The sequence below is a fragment of the Schistocerca cancellata genome, chromosome 4, assembly GCF_023864275.1.
Source record: "Schistocerca cancellata isolate TAMUIC-IGC-003103 chromosome 4, iqSchCanc2.1, whole genome shotgun sequence".
NCBI classification, from domain to species: Eukaryota; Metazoa; Arthropoda; class Insecta; order Orthoptera; family Acrididae; genus Schistocerca; species Schistocerca cancellata.
The window spans coordinates 419138569-419166274 of NC_064629.1; the positions used below are offsets into that span (position 1 = coordinate 419138569).

The 27706-nt window shown below is 37.5% G+C and overlaps 1 protein-coding gene across 1 annotated transcript in view; it reads left to right on the forward strand.

Moving 5' to 3' along the window:
* LOC126183408 (calcium-dependent secretion activator-like) overlaps positions 1-27706 on the forward strand; it is a 1473721-nt gene that overhangs the window by 600244 nt on the left and 845771 nt on the right. The window contains exon 6 of the mRNA XM_049925356.1: positions 22950-23029. Coding sequence (XP_049781313.1) covers positions 22950-23029 — 80 coding nt within the window. The remainder of the gene's footprint in view (positions 1-22949; positions 23030-27706) is intronic.

The window sequence follows — 27706 nt, forward strand, 5'->3', positions numbered from 1 at the left end:
TTACCATACTGGATGCCCCAAAGAATTCCTATGAGATACCCATTTCCATACTCAACATTTTTGGATCCATTTTTTCTTCGTCAGTTTCACTATCAGCTCTTTGAGTAAAAACTGCACAACCATATTAACTCCTACATAGATAACTTCTCTTGTCACTATCTTGAAAGTCATGTAAGTAGTGTCTACAGCTTCAGTGTGTGGAAACATTAACTTGCTTTTTGCAGAGTGTGGTTAGTATGTGCTGGTGTTTGTCATGATAAATGTAAATGATTACATTGTTCAGAATACTTGTATTCACAGAAACAAACTACATCACTTACATGAACAAAAGGAGCAAAAACACAAAGCCAATCCACACTTCACAACATAGTTGAAACGAGGAGTCAGATTATCGACACAACAGTACCACTTAACCTGGTGATGATTTCAACTTATAAATAAGTTAACATGTGTTGCTCTTCTGAAAGTGATTTAGTTAATATATCAGCAGACATTTCCTCTGACTGCAAGTACTGAACAACAATCTCACTTCCCTTTACACACTGTCTAATAAAATGTCCTTTAGCACAACTGTGTTTCAATCTAGAATGCAACATAGGATTTAGTCACAGTCTGACAAAACTCTGGTTCTCATGAAAAATAATTACCAGAGTTTCATGACTATTATTTAACAATTTCACTGTCAGTCATCTCCAATACAAGGAGTGGCTACAAAACAGAGGGACTGATGCTGTCACAGAATAAGTATACATGCACCAAAGATGAACAACCAATAGCACTGGGGCATCAAGCATTATCAGTCAAATGTGGCATCTCTGTGGTCTGTAGAAAAATCAATGTGGTTACGGCCTTCATTTGTGTAAGAGCTGTTATTTTGTTTCACCAGAAAAGTAATAAGTGTAATAATAGAGCAACAAATTGTTGTGAAGTTTCATGTGAGACTAGGAAAAACTGCTACTGAAACCTTGTACCAAAACAATTTTATGGTGAAGGCTGTTCCTCACGTATGTGAGTTTTTGAGCAGTTTAAGTATTTCTAAGATGACCAAGAAGATGTTGAAGATGACTCATGCCAAAGATGCCCTTCAACATCCAAAAAAGATGAAAATAGTGAAAAAGTAGGTAATTTGATTTGATCTATCAGGTGAGTGTTTGATCAATTGCTTAAACTGTGCAAATTTACAAAGAATGTGTAGGCAAATTTTACATAACCAATTCAACATCAGAAAAGTGTGTGTGAAAGTAGTGCCAAAATTCTCATGACTGAAGAAAAAGAAGCTCATGAAAATGTATCTCCCATATAGGACCATTCCCATACTCATGTCCAGCCCTTCACTTCCTCCTTTTGTGTCCCTCTGAGGCTGTGCTCTTGTCACTCCTGGGACAGACTGTGCACTGTTGTCAACCTTGCTGCTAACTGTAGCCTATCATTGACTGATAAGATAATTTTAACCACTTGCGAAGGTCCTTGGTATGTGATGATGAATTTCTTAATCTTATCCTTTGGAGTGTAAAGACTAGATAACATTACCCACTGCACTACTTTGTAATGCTGTAAGCTCCCCATACATTTAACAGCTTCCTCCCGTGTCTACTATGCTATTGTGTTCACCTTGTGCACCCATTTCCACACTTCTCCCCCATTCTCATGAAATTATGAGCTGAATCTCTTTCCTTGCCCCTTATTTCCTTAATTATATCAAATCCCGCCATATACTACCTTGTATGGAGACAACTCTGTATTAGTGTGGACATTTGAATTATATGCCAACATGACCATGGGTAAACATGTGTCCCAGTCATTATGATGTGACCTCACATAGTAATTAACATATTTTCTATTGTATGATACATCTGTTCCACCCTTCCATTTAACTGTGAGTGGAGTGGACTAGTTCACAGATTCTTTCACATATAACAAGTGACATAATTCCTTAATCAAGTCCCTTGATCTGTAATCATTATCTTTGGCACCCAAAATGTAAGGATTCAACAGCTGACCATAGCTTGTGCACTTTACTATGGTTTTCAACTCTCTCCTCTCCCACTGGAGGTAGTTTTGCCCCCATCTCCCCCCTCCCCCCACCCCTTCCCACACATCCATAATAACTATCAGACCAACCACCAGTTCCCACTAATATTGTAAGGTAGTATGTGGACAGACTATCTTCCAGAAAAGTGAATGATTGGGCTAGGGGCAGCTGGATCTGTCACATGGTCTGGTGCCTGGAACAATGGTATTTGTTTATCCGTAGTTACAGGATGTAAGTGCACATGTTCTGCAGGACTGTCCTTTGGATATAAAACAAAATATCTTGAGAATGAAATGAAAGATCTTTCTGCTCTCAATTTTAAATAGAATTTTGATATCTTATCTATGTTTCATTCACTGTAATGTATGAGCTAAAATCAATCATACACAAAGTTTGTGCTATGGATTTTTACCTCTATGACCTCTTTAAAATTTCATATGATGTTTTACTTAATTTGATGCAGTGCAAGTAAATATGATGGATAACAAAAAGAAATTCATTTGTTTATTGAGTGAATATATCAGACTGTAAGGTGTGCAAAGATAAATTTTTCCACATAATAGTTTTCCAAAAATTGTATGATAAGTAGGCCTATTTCACAACATCTGGAATGTTGTCTCTTGCCAGACACATTCATTTGGCAAGCAGTACAGCCGTAACAAAAGTTGTCTCAGTATGGAATACCCAGAGCACTTTTGTAGCAGCAAAAGGGTTAAAGATGGAGTGCAAGCTCACTTTGGAGAAGGATGGGGAAGAAAATTAGCAGTGTTCTTAAAAAAAAAAAGGAGGGGGCAATCTGATATGTTGTTGATTTTGGGTAATCACAGAAAACCTGTATCAGGACAGCCAAATGGAAGCATGAATTGCTGTCATCCCAAGTAAGTATATAGTGCCTTACCAGTTCACCATTTTGCATTTTTCCTAATATTTTAGGCTATAAGACTGTTAATGCCAGATCATCCATGGTCATCTGGACAAGGGAGTGAAATTATGTTTAAAAAGGCTCTCTTAAAGTTATCCTGCAACCTGACAAATGTGAAAATTACCGTATGCAAAATTTCTGAATGGTGCAATCTTGCTGAAATATTTAGAAATGCAAGAATTGTGATTTTGGATGAAATTAATTGAAAATTAAGGATTTTATGGCCATAAAAAACAAATTTGTTGGAAGCTTTGGTTGGTAGTTAATCATCACCATTTGCTTGAATGCATTTTCCATAATGTTACACTAGATTCAGCAACACTTTTGTATAGAACTGTGCTGCATGGGAATTGAAACAATTGAAAGTGGCAGCCTTGAGTTCTTCAACATCTTCAAACAGTTGTCCAGCAAGACATTATTTCAAATGTAAGACAAGGTCAGGACTACGGAATGGGTGTCTAAAGCTTCCTAGAGGAAATACTGAATATACCTTTGGCTGTATCAGCAATGTGTAGATGCATATTAGTGTTGAGAAATGTCATGGAAAACATTTTCACATGCCCTTCATTTTGAGTGGTGTTCAACATGAGAAAATTCATCAACTGGAACATGAGTTATATATCAGACCAGTTTTTTAGTCTCCTTGTTGCATGCTTTCATCACCTGCTACAACTTTCTTCATCATGCACATTTTTATAATCACTTCTGAAACCTTGGCTTTAAGATCTGGCCATTTCTTTACCATTACTAGAAGGCTTATGTCAAATTTCAGATGAATTTGAGCACCTGCAAAGTGTTTGACACACAGTGAATTATAGCAAGCATTTTGCAACTGGTTGGAGAATCAGTTTTAAAAACCATTGTATTTTCCTCCACTCAGTCAAATGATAACAGAATCAAAACAGGACTTTGGTGGCTTTATAAATAATCAATGGATGGTGCTGCATTTGTGTGACTTTGTTCTGAATTGTCAACATTTAAATATATGCAAACAGCTCTTACTTTTTGAATGGTCCTCATATTACAGAGAACAACAGAGGGAGTAAAGCCTTTAATTGAGAGTTTTAGGAGATGAAAATTAAATAAAATCTAATGGCTGATGTTACAGTGTTACTAACTTCTAATTTTTATCAGAAACAACCCATGATGTTCAGTGGAAAGAGGGCTGAAGAACTAAACTTGTGTTTCAAGAGCTTTTTTGTGGGTACGTCAGATAATGTTGTCCAGCTTATGAACAACATGGGAGCACACCTAAGAGGTCAAATGTAGGTCTACAGTGAACAAAATTAGTTCTTTTTGAAGATGACAGTAGCATTGTAGCCAAACTAAGCAGATATATAGCAGCAAAAGAAATGATAAACTGGTTTGCTGCAAATGGTCTCACACTCAATTCTAGAAAGACACAACATATTCAGTTCTGTACATCTAGGTGTTCTACACCAAATATAAGTGTAATGCATGGTGAGGAAGTAATAAACAGGGTAGAAACTTCAAAATTATTGGGTGTTATTATTGATGAGAATTTAAACTGGAAAAGGCACATTTTCGAACTCCTAAAACAAGTTACAATTATTGAAAATCTTGGGGAGAGACATATCGGTAAGTTGACAGCTTTGTGACAGTGAATTTCAAAATCAGATTTGTTGATGTTGTCAACCAGGAGATACATCATCCATTGTAAATTTTTTATTTATCTTAGTGATTGCAAACCCATGAACTCAAAATTGCACATGAAATCTTCTTTATTTAGATATATTACTAGTTTCAGCTAACAATCTAGCTATCTTCAGATCTGAAATATAAAACAAACTTTTTCCCCATGTTAGCAACATGAAACAGCTTACTGAACTGCACATAATATTATAGCAGTTTTCAAGAGTATATACACAAGTTACCATAAAACATTTTTGATTAGTGTTGGTGTCAGTAGGAACCAAAATTACTAATGTTGTGTAGGTCGACAATTCACCATTTTTAAAATATGGAAACTTGATGCCACACACTCTGATTGGCCATGGGGCTGGATGCTCTGGACAATGCATGACTGCGAATGCTTTGCCTGCCGGAGATCATGATGTATCCAAGGCGGCCCCCATGCTCGGTGGTAACATGCCAGCTATCCACTCTGGGGGCCTGGGGTGAATCTGCCGGGGTCCCGACACATCCATTGTAGTTTCATGATAAGACATAACAGAACAAACCCAGTAACAGTTGTTAGTTCATATACAGAAAGGTGTCAGCCCTGAAAAGGGCCGTTTTTGTAGCTAGGACCTACTTAAAGAAGGCACGTCGAACAGATGTGCAGAACTATAGACCTATATCTCTAACGTCGATCAGTTGTAGAATTTTGGAACACATATTGTGTTCGAGTATAATGACTTTTCTGGAGACTAGAAATCTACTCTGTAGGAATCAGCATGGGTTTCAAAAAAGATGGTCATGTGAAACCCAGCTCGCGCTATTCGTCCACGAGACTCAGAGGGCCATAGACACGGGTTCACAGGTAGATGCCGTGTTTCTTGACTTCCGCAAGGCGTTCGATACAGTTCCCCACAGTCGTTTGATGAACAAAGTAAGAGCGTATGGACTATCAGACCAATTGTGTGATTGGATTGAGGAGTTCCTAGATAACAGGACGCAGCATGTCATTCTCAATGGAGAGAAGTCTTCTGAAGTAAGAGTGATTTCAGGTGTGCTGCAGGGGAGTGTCATAGGACCGTTGCTATTCACAATATACATAAAGGACCTGGTGGATGACATCGGAAGTTCACTGAGGCTTTTTGCAGATGATGCTGTGGTGTATCGAGAGGTTGTAACAATGGAAAATTGTACTGAAATGCAGGAGGATCTGCAGTGAATTGACGCATGGTGCAGGGAATGGCAATTGAATCTCAATGTAGACAAGTGTAATGTGCTGCGAATACACAGAAAGATAGATCCTTTATCATTTAGCTACAAAATAGCAGGTCAGCAACTGGAAGCAGTTAATACCATAAATTATCTGGGAGTACGCATTAGGAGTGATTTAAAATGGAATGATCATATAATGTTGATCGTCGGTAAAGCAGATGCCAGACTGAGATTCTTTGGAAGAATCCTAAGGAAATGCAATCCGAAAACAAAGGAAGTAGGTTACAGTACGCTTGTTCGCCCACTGCTTGAATACTGCTCAGCAGTGTGGGATCCGTACCAGATAGGGTTGACAGAATATATAGAGAAGATCCAACGGAGAGCAGCGCGCTTCGTTACAGGATCATTTAGTAATCGCGAAAGCATTACGGAGATGATAGATAAACTCCAGTGGAAGACTCTGCAGGAGAGACGCTCAGTAGTTCGGTGCGGGCTTTTGTCAAAGTTTCAAGAACATACCTTCACCGAAGAGTCAAGCAGTATATTGATCCCTCCTACGTATATCTCGCGAAGAGACCATGAGGATAAAATCAGAGAGATTAGAGCCCACACAGAGGCATACCAACAATCCTTCTTTCCACGAACAATACGAGACTGGAATAGAAGGGAGAACCGATAGAGGTACTCAAGATACCCTCCACCACACACCGTCAGGTGGCTTGCGGAGTATGGATGTAGATGTAGATGTAGACAAAGATCTTAAAGCAGGTGCCCAAACTGACGATCCTCTGACATGACACAAGCTTGGTCTCATCGAGTGGTGTTTTTCCAAACTCTTTCAAAGATCCCTGGCATTGTCCTCATGTGATTGGTGGCATGTGGAATGCATTCCATTAATTCCTCTCTGTTTCTATGTGGTTCACATCCAGGTGGATGAACTAGAACCTTGAAGGAGGTCTTACGAGCACCTCTGCCAATTACCCAGCCATTGAAGGGTTCTTTAAATATCTGTGCACAGTACAACTGTTATCCCACCATGCTGCAACCACACGTGTAGCCGTATGTCCAGGGGAACATGTTCCAGCAGCCTGGGTAGAGTTTCTTGCAAAAAGTGAAGGTAATTTTCCCCAGTAAGTCGAGATGGTAGATGGACCAGCCCAGTGAGATGGTCACCCAAATGTTGCCTAAATGTTGAACAAAAAATAGCTCCTGGTGTCCATGGACGTACGTTACATGAGAATTTCCCCTTGCCCAGTAATGAATGTTTCAAGTGTTGCAAAGGCCATCCCAATGAAAGGTGCACTTGTCAGTAAACAACACAATGACGGGGAAGTTGGGATCTCATGCAACACACTGTATAAACCACCCGCAAAAGCCTAGCCTGTGTTCATAGTCCACTATAGTATTTAGGTCTCGGACAGGGTTGAAACTAAATGAATGCTGGCTGCCATCCCTCAAAACTTCCCAGACTAACTGATGAGTGTCCCGCACATTGTGTCCAACTGCTCAAATACTTGTTGTAGATGCTTCCTCGAAGCTCTCGAGAACAGTCTCTTCAAATGCAGCATCCTGTCATGTTTGGGGTCTTCACGCGTCACTATGATATCCTTGTAATGAGCCTGTTTCGCCAAGTTGCCGGTGAATTGCTGTAAAAGTTTGCAGGTGTGGGCAGTGTCTTGGTGGGCACTGTTCCTCATACAACTGTCAAGCTTCATGCGTGCTGTTGTGGGCTAGTACATAAACAAAAACCATATCTCATTATTCTTCAAACAAATACTGTGCCACTGGGCTCACTGTATGGCTAAATTGCAAGAGACGTGTGTGTGCTCTGAAGCAAAGCTTACGTGTGAATGCTTCTGATGTGAGGTGGAGACAAACAGCAAGACGTATTCGACATGTGTGCATATCACGTTGGGACAGTGATGGGGCGAGGGAGATTTGCATGTGTAAACTGACAACCATAGCACTGCCCGTTAACTGAGTAATGGCAACAGGCCAATCCCACAGCCAATCACTGCATGGCAGCAAGTTTTCGTTGTTTAAAACTGGTGCATTATTGACCTGTGCAACATTAGTAATTTTGGTTCTTTCTCGCATCAGCTATCCAGGGTTAAAATTTCGTGACATAATATTTCTCCACCCTGTATGTATATGTTGCACAACATAGCACATGTGAATAATATGGCAGCTTATTGCACATTACAACATTCAAGAAATGCAACCTTCAGCATGTACATAGTATACACATGTATAGCCAGTACTATAGAGAAATGGGAACTGACACATTGCCTGAGGTGAAGACAGCTAGGTGGTGCTATATAACCTACATAAAATCTACATGTTCTAATAACATTTTAAAGAATGAGCAGTAGATGTATGTAAAATTAAGTACAGACATCAACACAGCTTATCTTATAGTTAAACCAACAGGACTTTAATAATAGTAACTACCATGATAGGAATCTGTTGAAACCAAGCTATATAATTTTATGTAACACTTTATGAGATACTTTACAATGAATTACTAGCCTTAGGCACTTTCAAAAAATATTTTATTTTTGATATTTGTTGATAAAATGAACAAAATTATAAGCAACATTGCCAACATGTAATACCATGGGTCATAATTGTGGTTGAACTAATGACAGACAGTTTTCCATCATTACAATGGTAACAGATCATAAAAATAGATTATAATTTTATTAAACTGAAAGTGATACAAAATGTGTGATAATGTATATGATGAAAGAACAGTAATTTTTAACATATTACACCACATGTCTTCATAACAAACCATGCTTTAAAGAGCATCACTCATATCCCGTGTTATGAATCGTAATGGAGGTCAAAACAATGCCATGCGATATTTATGTTTTAGGGATTTTACTAGATAATAGCAATGGATTATTCAATTTATTAAAATGAAAAAGTACAACATGTATGGTAATATAAGTAATATAAATGAAATTATAAAAGATAAAATAAGCTCTGTAGCTAGGTGCTTACCAAGTGCATCATACATAAAAGTACAACACTAAGGTTACTGGAATTTTTCATGATCTTATGTATTCCATATACCATAACTCAACATACACTTTCAGAAATATATATTTGTAACCAAATTTTTACCATGCGTTATTACACGGTTAGCATTCCCACTCTTATGAGAAAAATCTTACAGACCTGGACATTATGCAGTTTGTAGATTACATCGGTGAGTTGTAGTCCCTAGTAGTCTTTCACATGTAGGCGGTATCATTGACTAAGCTCAGATCAATGGAAGGTGGAAGCCATTATAAGTTAACTGTCTTCCTAAGAATATTAAAAGTATTCAGTTCACTATATGTACTTCATATAAAATACATAGATACATAGATATTATTATCGTGCCTTGTCTTAGGAGTACAATTAGACGACTAAATAATTTGATCCAATATATCTACTTCATCTACAGTACAGTGATACATAAATATTGTTAGTATGGCTTGTCTTAATGTTGAGTGTGTCAGTTATTATTTTTTATTTTCTCTGTCTCTTTTCTGTATTAATGTATATTTTCAGTTTTATGATGATATTTCAAATGCACTAGCCATGAACAATAAAACCTGTTTTTAGCTAACTCACATATGGAAGTTGTCATTATAAGAAAGATTTTAATGATGCGTGAAGTCATAATTGCACCAACACTAATCAAAAATATACACAAATCAGAAAAGGTTTTGCATCACCCTGTTTCTCAGAACCCCTGAAGATAGACATTGAATGTGGATATTGTATCACAGACACAGTACCTTTGACTGTTCAGAGATGTCACTAAACCTGCCAAAAGATGTAAACAACCATATATGAGCAGCGCCTATTAGATGGAGGGGGTCCGAAAGCCAATCGGTTCCAGTCATTACACCAGGAAGGAGGTACATGGTTCGTGTTGTCTGTAGTTCAAACATGCCAAGATGCTCAATACAACAGTTTGATCACATCCACAATGTTACTTTGTGCTAGGAATGGTTCTGAACAAGGGAAGTCTCCAGGAATCTCCAAGTGAACCAAAGCAATGGTGTTCGGACATAGAGGAGATACAAAGAAACAGGAACTATCAATGACATGCCTTGCTCAGACTGCCCAAGGGCTACTAATGCAGTGGATGACTGCTATCTACAGATTATGGCTCAGAGGAACCCTGACAGCAACACCACCATGTTGAATAATGCTTTTTGTGCAGCCACAAGAGATTGTGTTATGACTCAAACTGTGTCCAGTGGGCTGCATGACGCGCAACTTCACTCCTGACATCCATAGTGAGGTCCATCTTTGCAACCACGACACCATGGAGCGTGGTACAGATCGGCCCAACAACATGCTGAATAGACCGCTCAGGACTGGCATCACGTTCTCTTCACCAGTGAGTGTCGCATATGCCTTTAACCAGACAATTGTCAGAGACATGTTTGGAGGCAACCCAGTCAGGCTGAACACCTTAGACACACTGTGAAGAGAGTACAACAAGGTCGAGGTTCCCTGCTGTTTTGGGGTGGCATTATGTGGGACCATTGTATGCCGCTGGTCCGCTGGTGGTCATGGAAGGCACCGTAATGGCTGTACAATACATGAATGCTATCCTCTGACCGATAGTGCAACCATATTGGCAGAACATTGGCGAGGTATTCATCTTCATGGATGACAAATCACACTCCCATCATGCACATCTTGTTAATGACTTCCTTCAGGATAATAACATCACTCAACTAGAGTGGCCAGAATGATCTCCAGTCATGAACCCTATCAAACATGCCTGGAATAGATTGAAAAGGGCTGTTCATGGACGGCATGACCCACCAACCTCTCTGAGGGATCTATGCTGAATCGCCATTGAGGAGTGGGACAATCTGGACCGACAGTGCCTTGGTGAACTTGTGGATGGTATGCCATGATGAATACAGGTATACATCAATGCAACAGGACATGCTGCTGGGTATTAGAGGTACCAGTGTGTACAGAAATCTCAACCACCACCTCTGAAGGTATCGCTGTATGGTGGTACAACATGCAATGTGTGATTTTCATGGGCAATAGAATGGGTGCAAATGATGTTTATGTTGATCTCTATTCAAGTTTTCTGTACTGTTTCCAGAACTCTTGGAACTAAGGTGATGCAAAACTTTTTTAATGTATGTATTATGGTATGTGTTCTCTAATTAATATGAATATATGAGGTCTGTTCAAAAAATTCCAGAACTATGTCTGCAGAATTTTTCTGTGTTTGCGTTTTACTCATTGTGCATGGTTTCCTTTGAAATACTCTTCTCAGCAGTTGATACACTGATCTCGATGCCATTTCTATTCCTCAAGCAGTCTTTGTATGCTTCTTGCTGCATCACTTGAAGTGCCATCTGTGACCTTCCTATTATCTCATTTATCATTCCAAATTAATTTTCACTATTATTTTAATTTCCTGTATATTTGAACTAGATAACAGTAAGTAATTACCACTAAAGAGTAAATGATGGTGAGTTGTAACATGGTGAGTTGTAACATGGTGAGTTGTAACACTAGTTAAGAGATACTGATATGACATTTTCTACCAATATTATTGCATATACTGAGTCCTGTTAGTAATATATTTTGATTTGAAAGTTTGGCTTTCTTGCTTACTGTAGTCTATGGAACCTGGTCAGCTATTATCTGTCAGTGTACTAATATGCTGAAAGCCAGTTTACAATAATATATGTTAGAGGAATGAAAAATAGTTTTGTGCTCTTCACACTGAAATCTTCTCTCTAATTTATGTCAGAAAAATAAGTGGCACAAGAATGGGAGGCTCAGGAACATCCACATTACAGCACCTCACTCAGACACTTTCATCTTTGTGGTACCTCATCACACACTACAAGCATTTACATATGCAAAAATGAGAAATATCTGTGGAAATATATCAGTGCATTCTTGACAGAAAACAAATAATTTCTTTAAATTATTAACTTTCGAATGAATGTAATCAGTAGAGAGTGATAGGAGACATCTCATCACTTTCAGCACTGTCTGCATCTAGATAATCTTTCCTAAACACTGACAATATTAATAGCTTGAAACATTCTCTGTATGGTCATAATAAAACAGATTTTAATGCAGCTTGTCTCTGTAGATCTTACTACTTTCCAAGTTCTACTTGTATATGACAGCCAGCTTTCAGTATGTTTCCTTCTTGTTCTTTTCCCTCTGTTACAATGTCCAGTGTGTGATGTATGTGGAAGGGGTAAAAAGCATTGCAAAATTTTATTAATGAAATACTACATGTATGTTGCTTTTATGAGTTCTGTACATTTTTTATCAGATGTTTGTCATTCCCTTTTTATACATCGATTTCAGACTAGGCTTTCCAAATTATTTTTAAGCAGATTTAGGACATTTTGGAAATATGGCACACAAATTAAAGCAAATGAGTGAAAACTGGGACACAGTAAATTATTGTTCATATAGGTACAATAATAGTAATTTATTTTCACAGAATCCTCCATAGTAATCATGGGAAGTTAATAATGGTATTTAATATACAATTTAGATGTCAATAAAAATAGAAGTGTCACATTTTACAGTGAAATTGATGGTACAAGCTTGCTGGTATTTGAACAGTACATTTTGGGATGTGCAGTTGTTCTAGGAGTTTATTTTCATTAAGTATCAAATTGTAGAAGCCCATTCATGGGTGGAGAAAAGAAGATGCTGTTTTAATCATTTCCAGTGCTTTTACTGTCTCTAAGTTTAGCATGTTTTTTGGTCCATCCCTGAAGTGTTTATTATTGAAACTACTCTTTCAACAGAAGCATTAGAACATGGAATAGCTAGTGAATATTTGTATTTGACCACACTTCTGACATGTCAAGACATAGTCATTGATTGTAAAAATGAATAAACATTTTGCACCGTATTTCACTGAAACTAATATTTGATTTCTCATTCCCATCCAGAAGTTCATCTTCACAATATTTACTCACACTACAGTACTCATTAAACAGTTCCCTCTCATCCATAGTGAAGTTCATGACAGTAGATAAAAACTGACAGAATTCTTGAACACAAATCCAGCTAATGGTTGTATTTAGGGTTACTCCACTGACTGAAGACTACTTTGGTTATGTCAATGCACACATTTATTGCTTACTATCTAAATTGCTTTGACATTTATGCCATTCTCAATAATTGTATGAAAGAAGAAACAATATACAAAAACACACTTACCAACATTACACTAATGAATTAAATAAACACCTAACTACACAACACAAATTAAAAGTGATACTTAGTTGGTGCCTGTGTCAAGATGTATTTGAGGTAAGTGTTAATTTAATTTGTTAATGCTGTGTTGACAGTTGTCATTTTGTATATTGTTTCTTGTTGTGTAGGGCTATTAATGATGGTATAAGTGCTGAAACTGGTTTAGCCATTAAAGTCTATATAAGAGCAGTGGCTGAAAATGTCTGTAGTAAAATTCATTATCCTCACTTATAATCTATACCAAAAACATGGGAAATGCTTCAGACTATTCACAGAAATTTTCCAATGTAGGTATCATGTAAAGCTGTAGGGATATTGTTTACTGAAGTAATATCTGTAGCCCTCCATTTTTCAATTCTTGCAATTGCTGTTCCACAGCAAATGTCAAAAATATTTAAGAGTTTGTGGATTCTAACTTGTTGAACAACATATTTATTTTGTCTGCAACTTTAATTATAATTAAACTGCCCCTTGAAATGGACAAAATACTGCCAGAGAAATATGTAACTGAATTGTGATGCAGGTGAGCATATTTGAAAAATTCGTTCCACGGGAGAGGATGATTGTAAAAGAACAGGGAGTAATCCTAATGGTTGACAAGTATCAATGAGTCTCTTAACAGGCCATAGGAGAGTTAACCATCTGGTTTCACTATACCCAAAAAGTTTCTTGTACTCCATCCCAGTAAACACTGAGATTGGTTTATTTCTTCAGCACATGAAGCATGTTGGTAGATTTGACTAATTATGAGATTTATATCACTGGGTTCACCACTTTACTTATATGGACAGCATTGAACATGATATGAGAAAGACATCGAAAACCAATTAAGTCATTAGCACTCTTTTCTTTCACTTATAATAAAGATTGTTTTTACCTTTCCTTTTCTACCCTCAGTAATTTGTGTTTGTGTTGTCAGCTGAAATTATTAAAACATTTTTCTCAAGGGAAATTGGTAAAAAGGGACATTATATGAAAATTCACAAGCAAATACAAGTGAAAGAAAGGAAGTAAGTTTGGGTTCAACATCCTGTTGCCATCAAGTTCGCTAGAGAGGGAGCACAGCTCGGATTGTATAAAGATTGGGGAAGGAAATCAACCATACCCTTTCAAAGGAGCCATCCCAGCATTTGACAGGAACAATTTAGGTGAATCACAGAAAACCTAAATCTGGATGGCTAGATATGGGTTTGAACTGTCATCCTCCCAAATACAAGTCCAGTGTGGTAGCCAATGCACCACCTCACACAGTCCAAATATAAGGAATGAATATACAAAGTCTTCAAGTGCTCACTAAAAACTATAGAACAGGAAATATGGTGCTCACGTTTCCCAACATGAGGTTAGAACAGGAGCAACACTAGCATGCTTATTAATATTATATGCCAGTTTGATATTAATGAAGTAAAAATATATATTACACATTTAGGTACAATACCTTCTTTACCAATTCTCATCAGAAAATTGAATCACTCAGCAATTTTTCCTTTTTCTTTTATTGTTATGCCTTACTAAGGAGCTGCATTCATTTCACATTCACACAACCAGATATTATATCCAAAGATTTGGAATGCTTGAAGTCTTTATGTCTTGATCATTTGTGTTCACTCATGACATTGCATGTAGTGTGTTTTTTTTTTATTTGGGCTCCTCTTGAAGAGGCCTTGATGGTAATTAGTGAAGAACTGGATAGTAAATTGATGAAACTTTGCTTTTATGTGCTGATATTTACTTATTTATTGTTTAAGGATAAGTGTTTTGAACAAACTAACTGAGTGGGAATGGGTAGTCCATTATTTCTCATTATCACCAGTTCTGTTATGGAAGTTTTTGAAGACAGATTATTGACGATGGCTTTTTTAAACCCATCTGTTTATGGAGGTACATTGATCATACATTTATGGTGTGGCCACGTGGACAATACAGACTCAGTTTTTTCTGGGATCTTTTCAATTACCTGCACCCCAGCATCAAGTTCACAATGGAAGTCAAGATGGTTGGAAAGCACTATTTTGTGGATTTGTTTTTTCCATGGGAAGAATTATTAGACTCTGGGACACAGTATTTATATAAAGCTAATTCATACAGACCAGTATCTAAATGCCATGAGTTGTCTTCAATCATACCAACACAGGGATGATGTCGGTATAGAGGGCTTATGTCAGTTCAGGCATGGAAAACCTGATGCAAAAATTATAACATGATAAGCTTGTGCCCAAGCAGGATATCTGCACTGACAAAAAGATCCACTATGTTTGGACATTTGCCAAAACCAGTAGAAAACATTTGTTGTTCAGTTGCTTTCCTATCATTAGCCATTAGTGTATCCTCAAAGATAAGAAGCATTTTAGAAAGATACAATATCTAAAGATTAAAAATCTACTTATCTTGGTTAAAGATGTTCTAGGACTGATGAAATCTATTGCTTACAACATCTGTTGCCAAGTGGGAAAATGTTTATTGGCAAGATGATTCACACTGTTTATGACAGGGGTTCTGAGAAATATCACCACATACAATTACCTGAGAATTTTGTGGTGACAGAGCACTGTTTCACTGAAGAACACAGAAAGAACTTTGATGAGACACAGATAGTTGCTCTTGCATCTCACTCTTGGAACTGTCACACAGAAATCACTTGAAATTAGGCAGTCATATAATATCATAAATAGAGACAAGAGATATCCATTATCTGAAATTTAAAAAAAAAAAAGGTCTTTGTCTCAGCCAGTAAGGGCTCATTGTTTCTGCCAGCTTTCACCACCTGGATGTTGTACAGGCATGGTATTGTAAATGACTGCTGTTCACGAATGGCGTATTTACAAAAACATGGTAGCATACATGAAGGAAACGTAGTTTTTGCATTAGAACAGGAGTAATTGTGTGCAAAACAATAGATAAGTAATCTGAAAACAGTGATAAATAAACTCAAACAAGAAAAAAAAGTGGAAAATGAGCTGTTTTTTAGGCCTAAAAAAAAGCTCGCATATGAAACAAAATGAAGAACTTTTTGAACTGAAAACAATGAACAGATATGATCCACTAGATAAAAATGAAGATATAGTCAATCAGGGAAAAAAGAAAAATGATTTCATGTCTCCAAGAAGTACCTTGAGGAAGCAACAAAATACTAAACATTTGTGAAATCTTGTGCCAAGTGAGAAAAATAAGAAAGGTGATGTTTACATATTTTCAACTATCCATGGAAAAGGCTTAGCAGGTATTATGGGCACTATGCATACTAAACAAAAAGTAACTGGTTTTACCCATCCTGGCATGCCTCTAAATGAGGTACTAAAACACTGTGAAGGAACAGTGACAAAAGGTTCCAAGTGTGTTATTATTGGGGGAGGAAACAATGTATATAAGAACAAAAGTGTAAATGCAACCAGAGCTCTAAGAGAATCCTTAGGAAAACTTATACATTCTGATGTATATGTCGGAAGCATTCCACACAGGCATGATATGACAGAAGCTTCATGTGTAAACAGAGAAATTGTCAACAGGTACAGAATATTCCAGGAGATATATAGCATTTTCTTTAATGCTACATTTATTGAAGCAACAAGCTCAATGAGAAAACATTTCAAAAAGGATGGCCTGCACAGAAACAACTATGGTAAATAAATTCTGTGCAAAGAATTATTAGAAAAAATTAGCAGCACACAAGAAAAGTACATAGACCTGTACCACTATCAGTCAGGGAAGAAATAGGAAATACAATACTGTATCCAGTAACAGACTCATAGTAGCCACAAGTTGAAAGGAGAGAAGAGGAAACATCACTCTGCCCGGCAAAGGAGGGAAAAGCAGTGTCATCACTAGCAGAAAAAGAAGCAGTGTCATCACCAGCAGAAGGAGTGTCATCACTACCAGAAGAAGCTTTGTCGTCACCTGCAGAAGAAGAACCGGTAACAAAGATCCTGCAGGTGAGATACGGGAGAGGGGAAAGAACAAAGAAGCAAAAGCATCTCAAGGAGCAAGATTTTTTGTACCACCAGGTAAAAAGGAAAGGTGCCATAGAAAATCAGAACATCTATTTCTAATAGAATAATCTTGCAGCAGAATTTACAGTATGCATCTAGTAAATTAGAACAGATAGAAGTACTAGTAGCTGCTGAGTTACTACATATATTTAGTATGTCAGAACATGATCTGAAAGGAAATGAAATTAATGTTTTCAACATACAGGAATATTAAAAATTTGCTAATTTCTGCAGATCTGAACATAAGGGCAGAGGGATGGCAGACTATGTACACAGTAAAATAGAGGGTATCATTTCATGGTCACTAGACAAGTGTACAGAAATGCTATTTGAAGCTGCAGCAATACAGCCAACATATTATGGGGAAAATGTGTGATAATAGGTATCTACAGATTGCCAAACAGTGAGATAAATGGATTTCTAAAAGAGTTAGAAGTACTGTTAGATAAGGCTATAAGGGAATTCTCTTATATAATTGTAGCTGGTGACCTAAATATTAACACATGAAAAGACAACAAGTAGCTTTCAAGATCTGCTTAAAACTTTATTTAGCAATAGACAGTCCCATGAGATAGTGTAAAAAACAGAAACATTAATAGATCACATGATCACTAATGTACAACAGAGCCAGCAGACAGTAAAGGTCATAAACATGACCATTGCAGACCACTATGGGGTAGTAGTTGAATTAGCAGGCAACATAGGAAAGCCTGAAAAAATATTTAAAGAGTTTAGACAAACTAAGCAAACAAACATAGATAGGCTACAAAGGCTACTGGAAACCGAAGACTTTTGTGAAGTACACTTTACAGAAAACCTAAATAAAGGATGGGAATCATTCTGCAAAATATTAAGCCATTACATAGATGTTGCATGTCCAGTAGTATGTAGAGAAATTAATAAGAAGAAAAATAAAAACTGGGTCACAGTAGAGGTAAAAAGGAAGAGGGAAGAGGTAAAAAGCCTGTATGAAATTTGTTGGTTAAGGCCAACCCAAGAAAATAGGGATGCACATAGGGAAAAGAAGGAAACATACACTAAACTGATAAAAAAGACTAAATCGACATATTATGAAAACAAGAAAGCAACCTCAACAAATATCACTAAGACCATATGGTCTCTCATAAATGAAAAGAGAAAATGTGTAGGTGTGGAATACACTGATAACATAACACTTGAGGTAAATGATAGGGAACTCAGGGATGCACAGAATGTCAGCAGTACCTCAAACAAACATTATATTGAAGTTGTGGACAAATTAATAACTTAAAATAATACTGCCAAAATAAACACAATAAACATTCCATATGAGACAAAATGCTTATTCTTGACCGCAACTAATGAATCAGAAATTGTGAAAATAATACCTAGTCTAAAAACAAAAAACACTGAGGGACTTGATAGTATATCCACGAAAATAATTAAATGCTGTTTACAATGGGTAGTAAAGGCATTAGCCAGTCTGATAAACTTATCTATAGAAAACGGAATAGTTCCCAATGTGTCTGAAAAAGAGTAAAGTAATTCCTATACACAAAGGAGACTGCAAAAAAGACCCAGGAAATTACAGATCTATAACTATTACATCAGTACACTCTAAAATAATAGAAACAATAATAAAGGACAGATTATTAAATTTTGTACAAACATGAAGTATTCTCAACGATGAACTACATGGATTCAGAAAGGGCAAATCTACTAAAACAGTAATAGTTGAATTCGTGACACTTGTAACTAAAGCACTTGATGAACAGAAGAAAGTCTGTGGTATGTTCCTGGACCTATCTAAAGCATTTGATTGTGTACATCATGACATCCTGTTAGGAAAACTTCATTGTTACGGTGTAAGGGGGAAAGCAGTAGACATCATTAAATGGGTTTTGGAAAATAGAAAGTGGTGTGTAGAAATAAAGCAAAAAGTGAAAAATAATATTACAAGTGTCTTTTCAAATTTTGAAATTTTGAGATATGGTGTTCCTCGGGGATCTATTCTTGGTCCACTACTTTTCATTTTGTATGTCAATGATACAACCAAATCAGTATCTGATAGTGTAGTCATGTATGCAGATGACATTTCATTTGTTGTTATCAGTTCTACAAAAGATAACCTGCAAGAAGTGGATTCGCTAAATATGAAAAGTGGAAACAATTATTTCAGGGAGAACCATCTCTTTATAAATGGAAACAAAACAACATATATGCAGATACATGCAAACAAAAACAGACTTTGGACAACATCACAGTCAGGATTGGAGACCTAGAACTAAAGGAGACAGACATCTATAAATTTCTAGGTGTAACAGTGGGCAGGTATATGGCAGGAGAATCACATAAATAACATGTGCAGCAAAATAGGTTCAAGCATATTTCCATTATAATATGTCAAAGTCAATAAATAGACACACTCTGCAAACAATGTACTGTGGACTAGTCCATTCAAACCTCTCATATGGCATCCTGGCTTGGGGAAATGCTGCAAATGCCCACACACAAAGGGTATTAAGATTACAAAAGAGAGCCGTATATTGCAAAAGTATCACCTAGAGAATCCTGCAGAAATAAATTCAGGGAGCTAAAAATTTAAACAGTAGCATTATATATAACAGTAGCATCATATATATCTAACTGCACTGCATTGGTAAATTGAGAATGTCATGAACATAATACAAGAATAAAAAAATGACTATCATATAGAAGGAAATAGGCTAAAATTAACAAACAATGAACCTGTAAATTGTGGGCGTATACTGTACAATAGTTTCCCACAATGTCCAAAGATGATAGAAAGTATGTCTCTTCTTAAAAGAAAATTAAAAAGACATCTGATCAATATTTGCCCTTACAGTGTTAAAGAATGTCTTGAAATAAAAAACTGATTAGTGTTTCAGTGTTCATTTTTTATAATGTACTTTTAATGACATTTTCTGTGAAAATTATATAAAATATATGTATATGTAATAACTTTTTGTAACTAGCCAATACATGTAACAGACAGCCTATAAATGCAATCATACATAAATTGATGTACAAGGTGAGTCAGGAGGAAAGGTACATGCTTTGAGGGGTGCTTCTGAACAAAAAACTTCATATGGAAATATGCCCTATTCCGAATGGTTTCTGAGATAGGACACATTTTATATCCATTGTTATTTATTTTCTGTACTATCAAACATTGTCACTGTTTACAATGTACCACAGTAGTGTAGAGCTAGTTGAGATGAACAGTTTGATGGAGGACACTTGTGGTCTATTGAGTTGGGAAACTACCTCAAATTGGCCTACAAAAACTACACTCCTGGAAATTGAAATAAGAACACCGTGAATTCATTGTCCCAGGAAGGGGAAACTTTATTGACACATTCCTGGGGTCAGATACATCACATGATCACACTGACAGAACCACAGGCACATAGACACAGGCAACAGAGCATGCACAATGTCGGCACTAGTACAGTGTATATCCACCTTTCGCAGCAATGCAGGCTGCTATTCTCCCATGGAGACGATCGTAGAGATGCTGGATGTAGTCCTGTGGAACGGCTTGCCATGCCATTTCCACCTGGCGCCTCAGTTGGACCAGCGTTCGTGCTGGACGTGCAGACCGCGTGAGACGACGCTTCATCCAGTCCCAAACATGCTCAATGGGGGACAGATCCGGAGATCTTGCTGGCCAGGGTAGTTGACTTACACCTTCTAGAGCACGTTGGGTGGCACGGGATACATGCGGACGTGCATTGTCCTGTTGGAACAGCAAGTTCCCTTGCCGGTCTAGGAATGGTAGAACGATGGGTTCGATGACGGTTTGGATGTACCGTGCACTATTCAGTGTCCCCTCGACGATCACCAGTGGTGTACGGCCAGTGTAGGAGATCGCTCCCCACACCATGATGCCGGGTGTTGGCCCTGTGTGCCTCGGTTGTATGCAGTCCTGATTGTGGCGCTCACCTGCACGGCGCCAAACACGCATACGACTATCATTGGCACCAAGGCAGAAGCGACTCTCATCGCTGAAGACGACACGTCTCCATTCTTCCCTCCATTCACGCCTGTCGCGACACCACTGGAGGCGGGCTGCACGATGTTGGGGCGTGAGCGGAAGACGGCCTAACGGTGTGCGGGACCGTAGCCCAGCTTCATGGAGACGGTTGCGAATGGTCCTCGCCGATACCCCAGGAGCAACAGTGTCCCTAATTTGCTGGGAAGTGGCGGTGCGGTCCCCTACGGCACTGCGTAGGATCCTACGGTCTTGGCGTGCATCCGTGCGTCGCTGCGGTCCGGTCCCAGGTCGACGGGCACGTGCACCTTCCGCCGACCACTGGCGACAACATCGATGTACTGTGGAGACCTCACGCCCCACGTGTTGAGCAATTTGGCGGTACGTCCACCCGGCCTCCCGCATGCCCACTATACGCCCTCGCTCAAAGTCCGTCAACTGCACATACGATTCACGTCCACGCTGTCGCGGCATGCTACCAGTGTTAAAGACTGCGATGGAGCTCCGTATGCCACGGCAAACTGGCTGACACTGACGGCGGCGGTGCACAAATGCTGCGCAGCTAGCGCCATTCGACGGCCAACACCGCGGTTCCGGGTGTGTCCGCTGTGCCGTGCGTGTGATCATTGCTTGTACAGCCCTCTCGCAGTGTCCGGAGCAAGTATGGTGGGTCTGACACACCGGTGTCAATGTGTTCTTTTTTCCATTTCCAGGAGTGTAGGTAAATTCTAGGTAAACGGGCCAACTGAGGCTGTTGATTATTAAAATTAAAATTAACCTATATCACTTCCTTGGACAACATTGTGCATGCTCTGTTGCCTGTGTCTATGTGCCTGTGGTTCTGTCAGTGTGATCATGTGATGTATCTGACCCCAGGAATGTGTCAATAAAGTTTCCCCTTCCTGGGACAATGAATTCACGGTGTTCTTATTTCAATTTCCAGGAGTGTATTTAAGCTACAGCTCATGTGCGTTGAGCAAGTTTTTCAACATTCTAGTGCTCTCTTTGCAAAAACCATTAGGTCTAGAGAAAAAAATGAATAGGACCTTTTTTTTTTAGGAAATTTAATATAGTTTAATTTCGTACTGTGATGTGTTTTCACTGGAGGGTGTGTTTTTAGAGTTATTGAAGGAAAACATACAAGAGTAATATAAAATGTGTTCTATCTCAGAAACCATTCAGAATAGGCCAATGTTCATATGAAGTTTTTTGTTCAGAATCACTAGTACTACCTCTCCTCAGTGCATGCACCTTTCCTCCTGACTTACCCTGTTTATCACTGTATTTTTCAGCTATCTATATGCAAGATTTATGTAAACATGAAGTGTCCAATACCATTGTAAGAAATAATCCATGAACAAATAAAGAAAGAATAAAGAATTCACTTTGCATTATGGAGTAGTAGCAGCAATTTCTCTCACAGGTGTTTTGTTTCTTCAGTGTGTATAAAACTGGTGCTATTCATGGTAGGAATTAATTCTCCTGAGATTCAGCAAACAATTCTCACCTGAAGATGGAGAAGGTGGATTCCTGAAGTATTTTGACATGATAACTGTATAATCCAGATGCAAACCCAAAAAGAATATAAGGAATTAAATGTGATGAGAAAGATTAGGTTATCATATATTTCTTATATATTGGATCAAATATTATAAACACATTGAACAACTAGATGATATAATGAGTTATGTCTGTCAGCCAAAGTACTATAAATGCAATTTGAAAATGTTGACCTACACAGAAATTGAATAATGTTTTCATATACAGCTTGACACTGATTATGAAATAACAATCCTTCTTTCTCTAATCAAACAATGCCTGCTATCTCTGTAATTGTTCCTAGATAACTGATTGACAAGCAACTTATTAAAGTTAATGTTTCTGCTTTTACAGATCTTTACCTGAGATTGATGGCCTCAGTAAAGAAACAGTCCTGACATCATGGATGGCAAAATTTGACTGCATTTTTAAAGGTATCTGTGTCTATAAGCTCACATTATTTCCACTGTCAGTCACATACATTTGAAAACTGACATATCATAGCATATAATGTAAGATGCATGACAAAATGTGAAGTCATTAATGTATTTTGATTGTTCTGTCAGCTCCGAATAAAAATTTCATTGTAGTTCATTTTGTATTATTTGGACTTGACTGCTGCTGTGTCATCATCAAAGAGGTTAGTGTGCCTATAAGCTCACATTATTTCCACTGTCTGTAACATGTATTTGAAAACAGGTGTATCATTGCGTATGATGAAAATTACAAGAAGAAATGTGAAGGCATCAGTGTATTGTACTTATTCTGTCAGTTTCCAATAACATCTTCATTGTAGTCTATTGTGTATTATTTAGCCTTATTTAACTGTTGCTGTGTCATCAGCAAAGAGGTCTCAGGGAAAACTCCACTTGTTTTCCTGCCTTATGATCTGATTCTGTCTCAATTCAAGGTTGTCAGTGACATTTCCTCTTTCCTGCATGCTTTGCTCTTCCATTACCTGTTCTTGTTTGATGCCTTTTGATTTAAAAGAAAGAACTGTTTATCAAAACCATATTTGCTTTTGTGATTCTTTAAATTCAATTTCATGGTTTAATAAGTGAGAGTGTTCTTATTCAAAATTGTATATTATTTTTCCTTTCTTTCAAATTTCTGCAGATTTCCTGATACTCAGATTATATTAATTACTTTAGTCTTTCTATATCCTCTGTTTTTCTTTACCTATCACTCTTTCAGCACTTTTCTGTAGCCCAAGTCATATACTTTCAGAATTTCAGCTACTTCCATTACCTCTGAAATAGCAAGTGTTACTAATACTTGTAATTTGTATTGTATTTATTTTAGAAAATTAATGTTTCTTAAATGTTGTTCTTTATTATAATCTGAGTAGCAACTGTCAAAATTTCCTTTCCTACATCTGCATAATATAAAATACTGCTCTGATTCCTATGTAAGGAAGGAGGGAAGGAAGGAAGGAAGGAGGAGGAGGAGGGGATGAAGAAGAGCGGGATGGGATGCAAGGTTTGCAGTGGGAACTAGATGGAGGAGGTGGTAGATGAATCTAATTTGTTGAATAAAACATGTTTTTGACTGTTGTTCCAAAACCCTTAATTCAGAACAAAACAGACGCATTTTTTATTACGAGACAAGAAATATCTTATCTGTTCTTATTTTAGGTAATCACAGGCATTTGTGTACATATAGGAGTAACATTATGTAGTTCCCAAAAGTAACATTATTGTTGCAAAATTAGATTGATTGCAGTTTACGTAACAAGTTGCCAAAGACATACATTAAAGCAAATACAGCCACAAATATAGATACAGATCATAATTAAATTTTGTTTTTACAACTCTGTAAAATTTTTATTACTAAAATTGGTCTTTTTTCATGTGTTTTGATGCACACAAGCATATCATCATTCATTTTTCTTTCAATTTTTCGGTAAAAAACCTTTCTACCATAATGAAGGCAAGACAAAAACTATGATTTGAAACAAATACTAACAAAGAGATAGAGGGGCTGGCCAGTACTTACCTCAGCTCAGTACAGCCGATAGATACACACAAAACAAAACCGAAAATTTATGTTCCTAGCTTTCGGAACAAATGTTCCTTCATCAGGGAGGAGAGAGGGGAAAGAAAGGGAAGAAGGGAAAGGAGATTCAGTTACTCACAACCCAGGTTATGAAGCAACAGGGAAAGGAAAATAGGGAGGGTAGCAAGGATGGAGGCATGGTTGTCCATGGACAACCATGCCTCCATCCTTGCTACCCTCCCTATTTTCCTTTCCCTGTTGCTTCATAACCTGGGTTGTGAGTAACTGAATCTCCTTTCCCTTCTTCCCTTTCTTTCCCCTCTCTCCTCCCTGATGAAGGAACATTTGTTCCGAAAGCTAGGAACATAAATTTTCGGTTTTGTTTTGTGTGTATCTATCGGCTGTACTGAGCTGAGGTAAGTACTGGCCAGCCCCTCTATCTCTTTGTTAGTATTTGTTTCACATCTCTATATGAGATTTTCCGTTAATCATTTAAAAACTATGATTTTTGGGTCACCATGACTTCTTAGGAGTAGCTGAAATGTTTTTATTTGAAATATTTGAAGAAAACAAATGAGATGAGAGCATCATGAAAGAAGAAGGGGATTGGTTGTCTGCAAAATACCAGTGACTAAGAAAAAAGAAATTTTATGTACAGATGTGAAAACATGATCCAAGAGAGAGAAGTAATCATACTTTTAGACAGCCATGGTAAAGGTGTTGCTCCCAATATGTGAAACAAGACTGCCAAAGTGGAACATCAAAACTATGAATTAAATTAAATGAAATACTAAAGGGCTATAAAATTTCACTCAGTCCTGGATGCAACTGCTCAGTACTGGGAGATTCATATGATGTTTGTAATTATGGAAGTGTACAAAGTGTAAGAGTTCTAAAAGATACACTGCAGGGAACCCAGAAGTGAACTTATTGTTGGTAGGCATAACACAAAGATATTATCTAATGCAAAATTCATCTGTCAATGCAGAGATAATTAAAATTAACAAAAATCAAGACAGTATGCAGTAGTATGCCAGATGCAATAATTGTACATGTAAGATCTTTGGTGAGAGATAATTTTACAAAGCATTGGTTTAATAGATGTAGGAAAGGAAAAAGGTATATGTGTAAAGAAATACTAAAAGTAATCAGTGAAAATTCCATTTAAAACCAGAAGCCACACAGATATCAGTGTCCTCAGCCATAATTTCATTTCAAACAAGTGAAATGGATTCCACTACAGAAAAATCACGATTAGCAGCACCAGAAGGGGTAGAGAAAGTACAACACAGAAAAGGGTCAGAAGAGCAAAACAAACAAGTGACAATATCAGCAGAAACAACAGCATCTGAACCAGTAGATAAGGCAACTGTATGTGCTGCTGCAGAGGTAACTGCATCATCAAGACAAAGGAATGAAATACCATAAGTCCTAGAAAAGCTTACTCAAAGTAGCAGTTGTAGCTATGACTGGAGTGGGCTTAATTGAGCGAATGGCCATATCAGAAAGTAAGGATTATTTCACAGATGCAGTTGGGTATGTAGTGGGAGAAACAGGCACAAAATAATTTTCAGCTGTAGATGGAAAACAAAGAATAAGTGCAACATGGAAAAGGAAAACAGTGTTTCCTGTATGAATGAATGATTTTTTATTTACCGCTGAAAAGAAGAAGTCTACAGGGTAAGCAGTGATGAACAGTTTACTGGTCTAATAATTCTCCACCAAAGTATTCATTCAGTGAGTAACAAACTAGAGCAAGTTTAAATTGTGCTCCTTTCATCATACGTCAGTAGTATTAAGGTACTACTTTGAGTAGAGAGACATTTAATAAATATATAATTATCAAAATGAGAACACACAAAATATGTTTCTTTTGTCATCTTAAAATCTACATCAGAGAATTCACAATTTTGAAATAAATTTACCATATAAGGGATGAACTGAGTGATGAACAGGCACATAGTAACAAACACTGAGCTCTTTGGATAGTCTTCCAACTTTCATTCTTCTTCAGAGCACAGCACAGTATGCCCATGTATTCTTCATACACACAATATTTATTCTTCTGGTACTGCAGTCGAACTGGGATGATTTGTCTTTGTGGTCAGAGCAGGAGAGGTGAGTTTGGAGGGACAAAGGTTAGGATGGGTCTGGTCCAGGGACACACTGCCATCCCTGGCAGAAGAAGAAGGAGAAGGGGAAAATGAAGGGGTAGAAGAAGGGGAAGCAGAATGGGAAAGCATGGCCAAGTAAATAACATTCATATAGTATAATTGGGAGGGGGGGACAGTACAGAAGATGACTACTGGGAAAATAGTATTGTACATAACATAAATATTTGTGGACACTAATGCCTTCATTAAAAACTAGTAAGTATTTGCAGCAAAGCTGATAAATTATATCATTACATCATCTGTTGACATTGCTACTGTAGGGGTGTGATATCACACTGACAGAAACTGAATACAAAGCATTAGGTTGTTGTATGGGACAAGTCTATTGTATTTCAAGTATTTGGAAACAGAATACTTTGAAGAATGACGAGGGCAATTCAGATGTATTTCAATAGCAGACTCATACTGTATGAGGGATAGAGAGGACTCTGGTTTTATGTATTCCAAATTTCAGAGTACAATGGGGTGATGCTCATTTTTGAACAGTTAGAGTGTATTGGAGGAGTATCAGGAACATGTGAGGATATCCCATGAGATATTTATTTGGGTTAACATTTGGGTGAAAGTAATAGTCTGTTACAGTTTACAAGAAACCTAGTGAGGAACTGTTCATCATGGCAAACACCTTATTCACACTTGGTAATTTTTTAACAGAGAACCTTTCTGGTGTGAAAGTGGTATGAGATATCAAAGTAGAAATGGTGTTTGGTAGGTTTGATATGAAAAGAGTTTCTTCTGGTTTGCTGAAGAGGAAGAGCCAGAAAGAATGGGTGAGAGAGTGTTTAAGTTGCATAGGCAGAGGGTAAATGTGTTCGAACTGGATCCATATCGTGTGCTGGAACTGGATCCATATCTTAAAAACATTATCAGTTTGTATTAGGTAGAATTCCTTTAATTTGTAGCTGAATGTTGTGCATACAAGGGTTCATTACTGTCCCATTA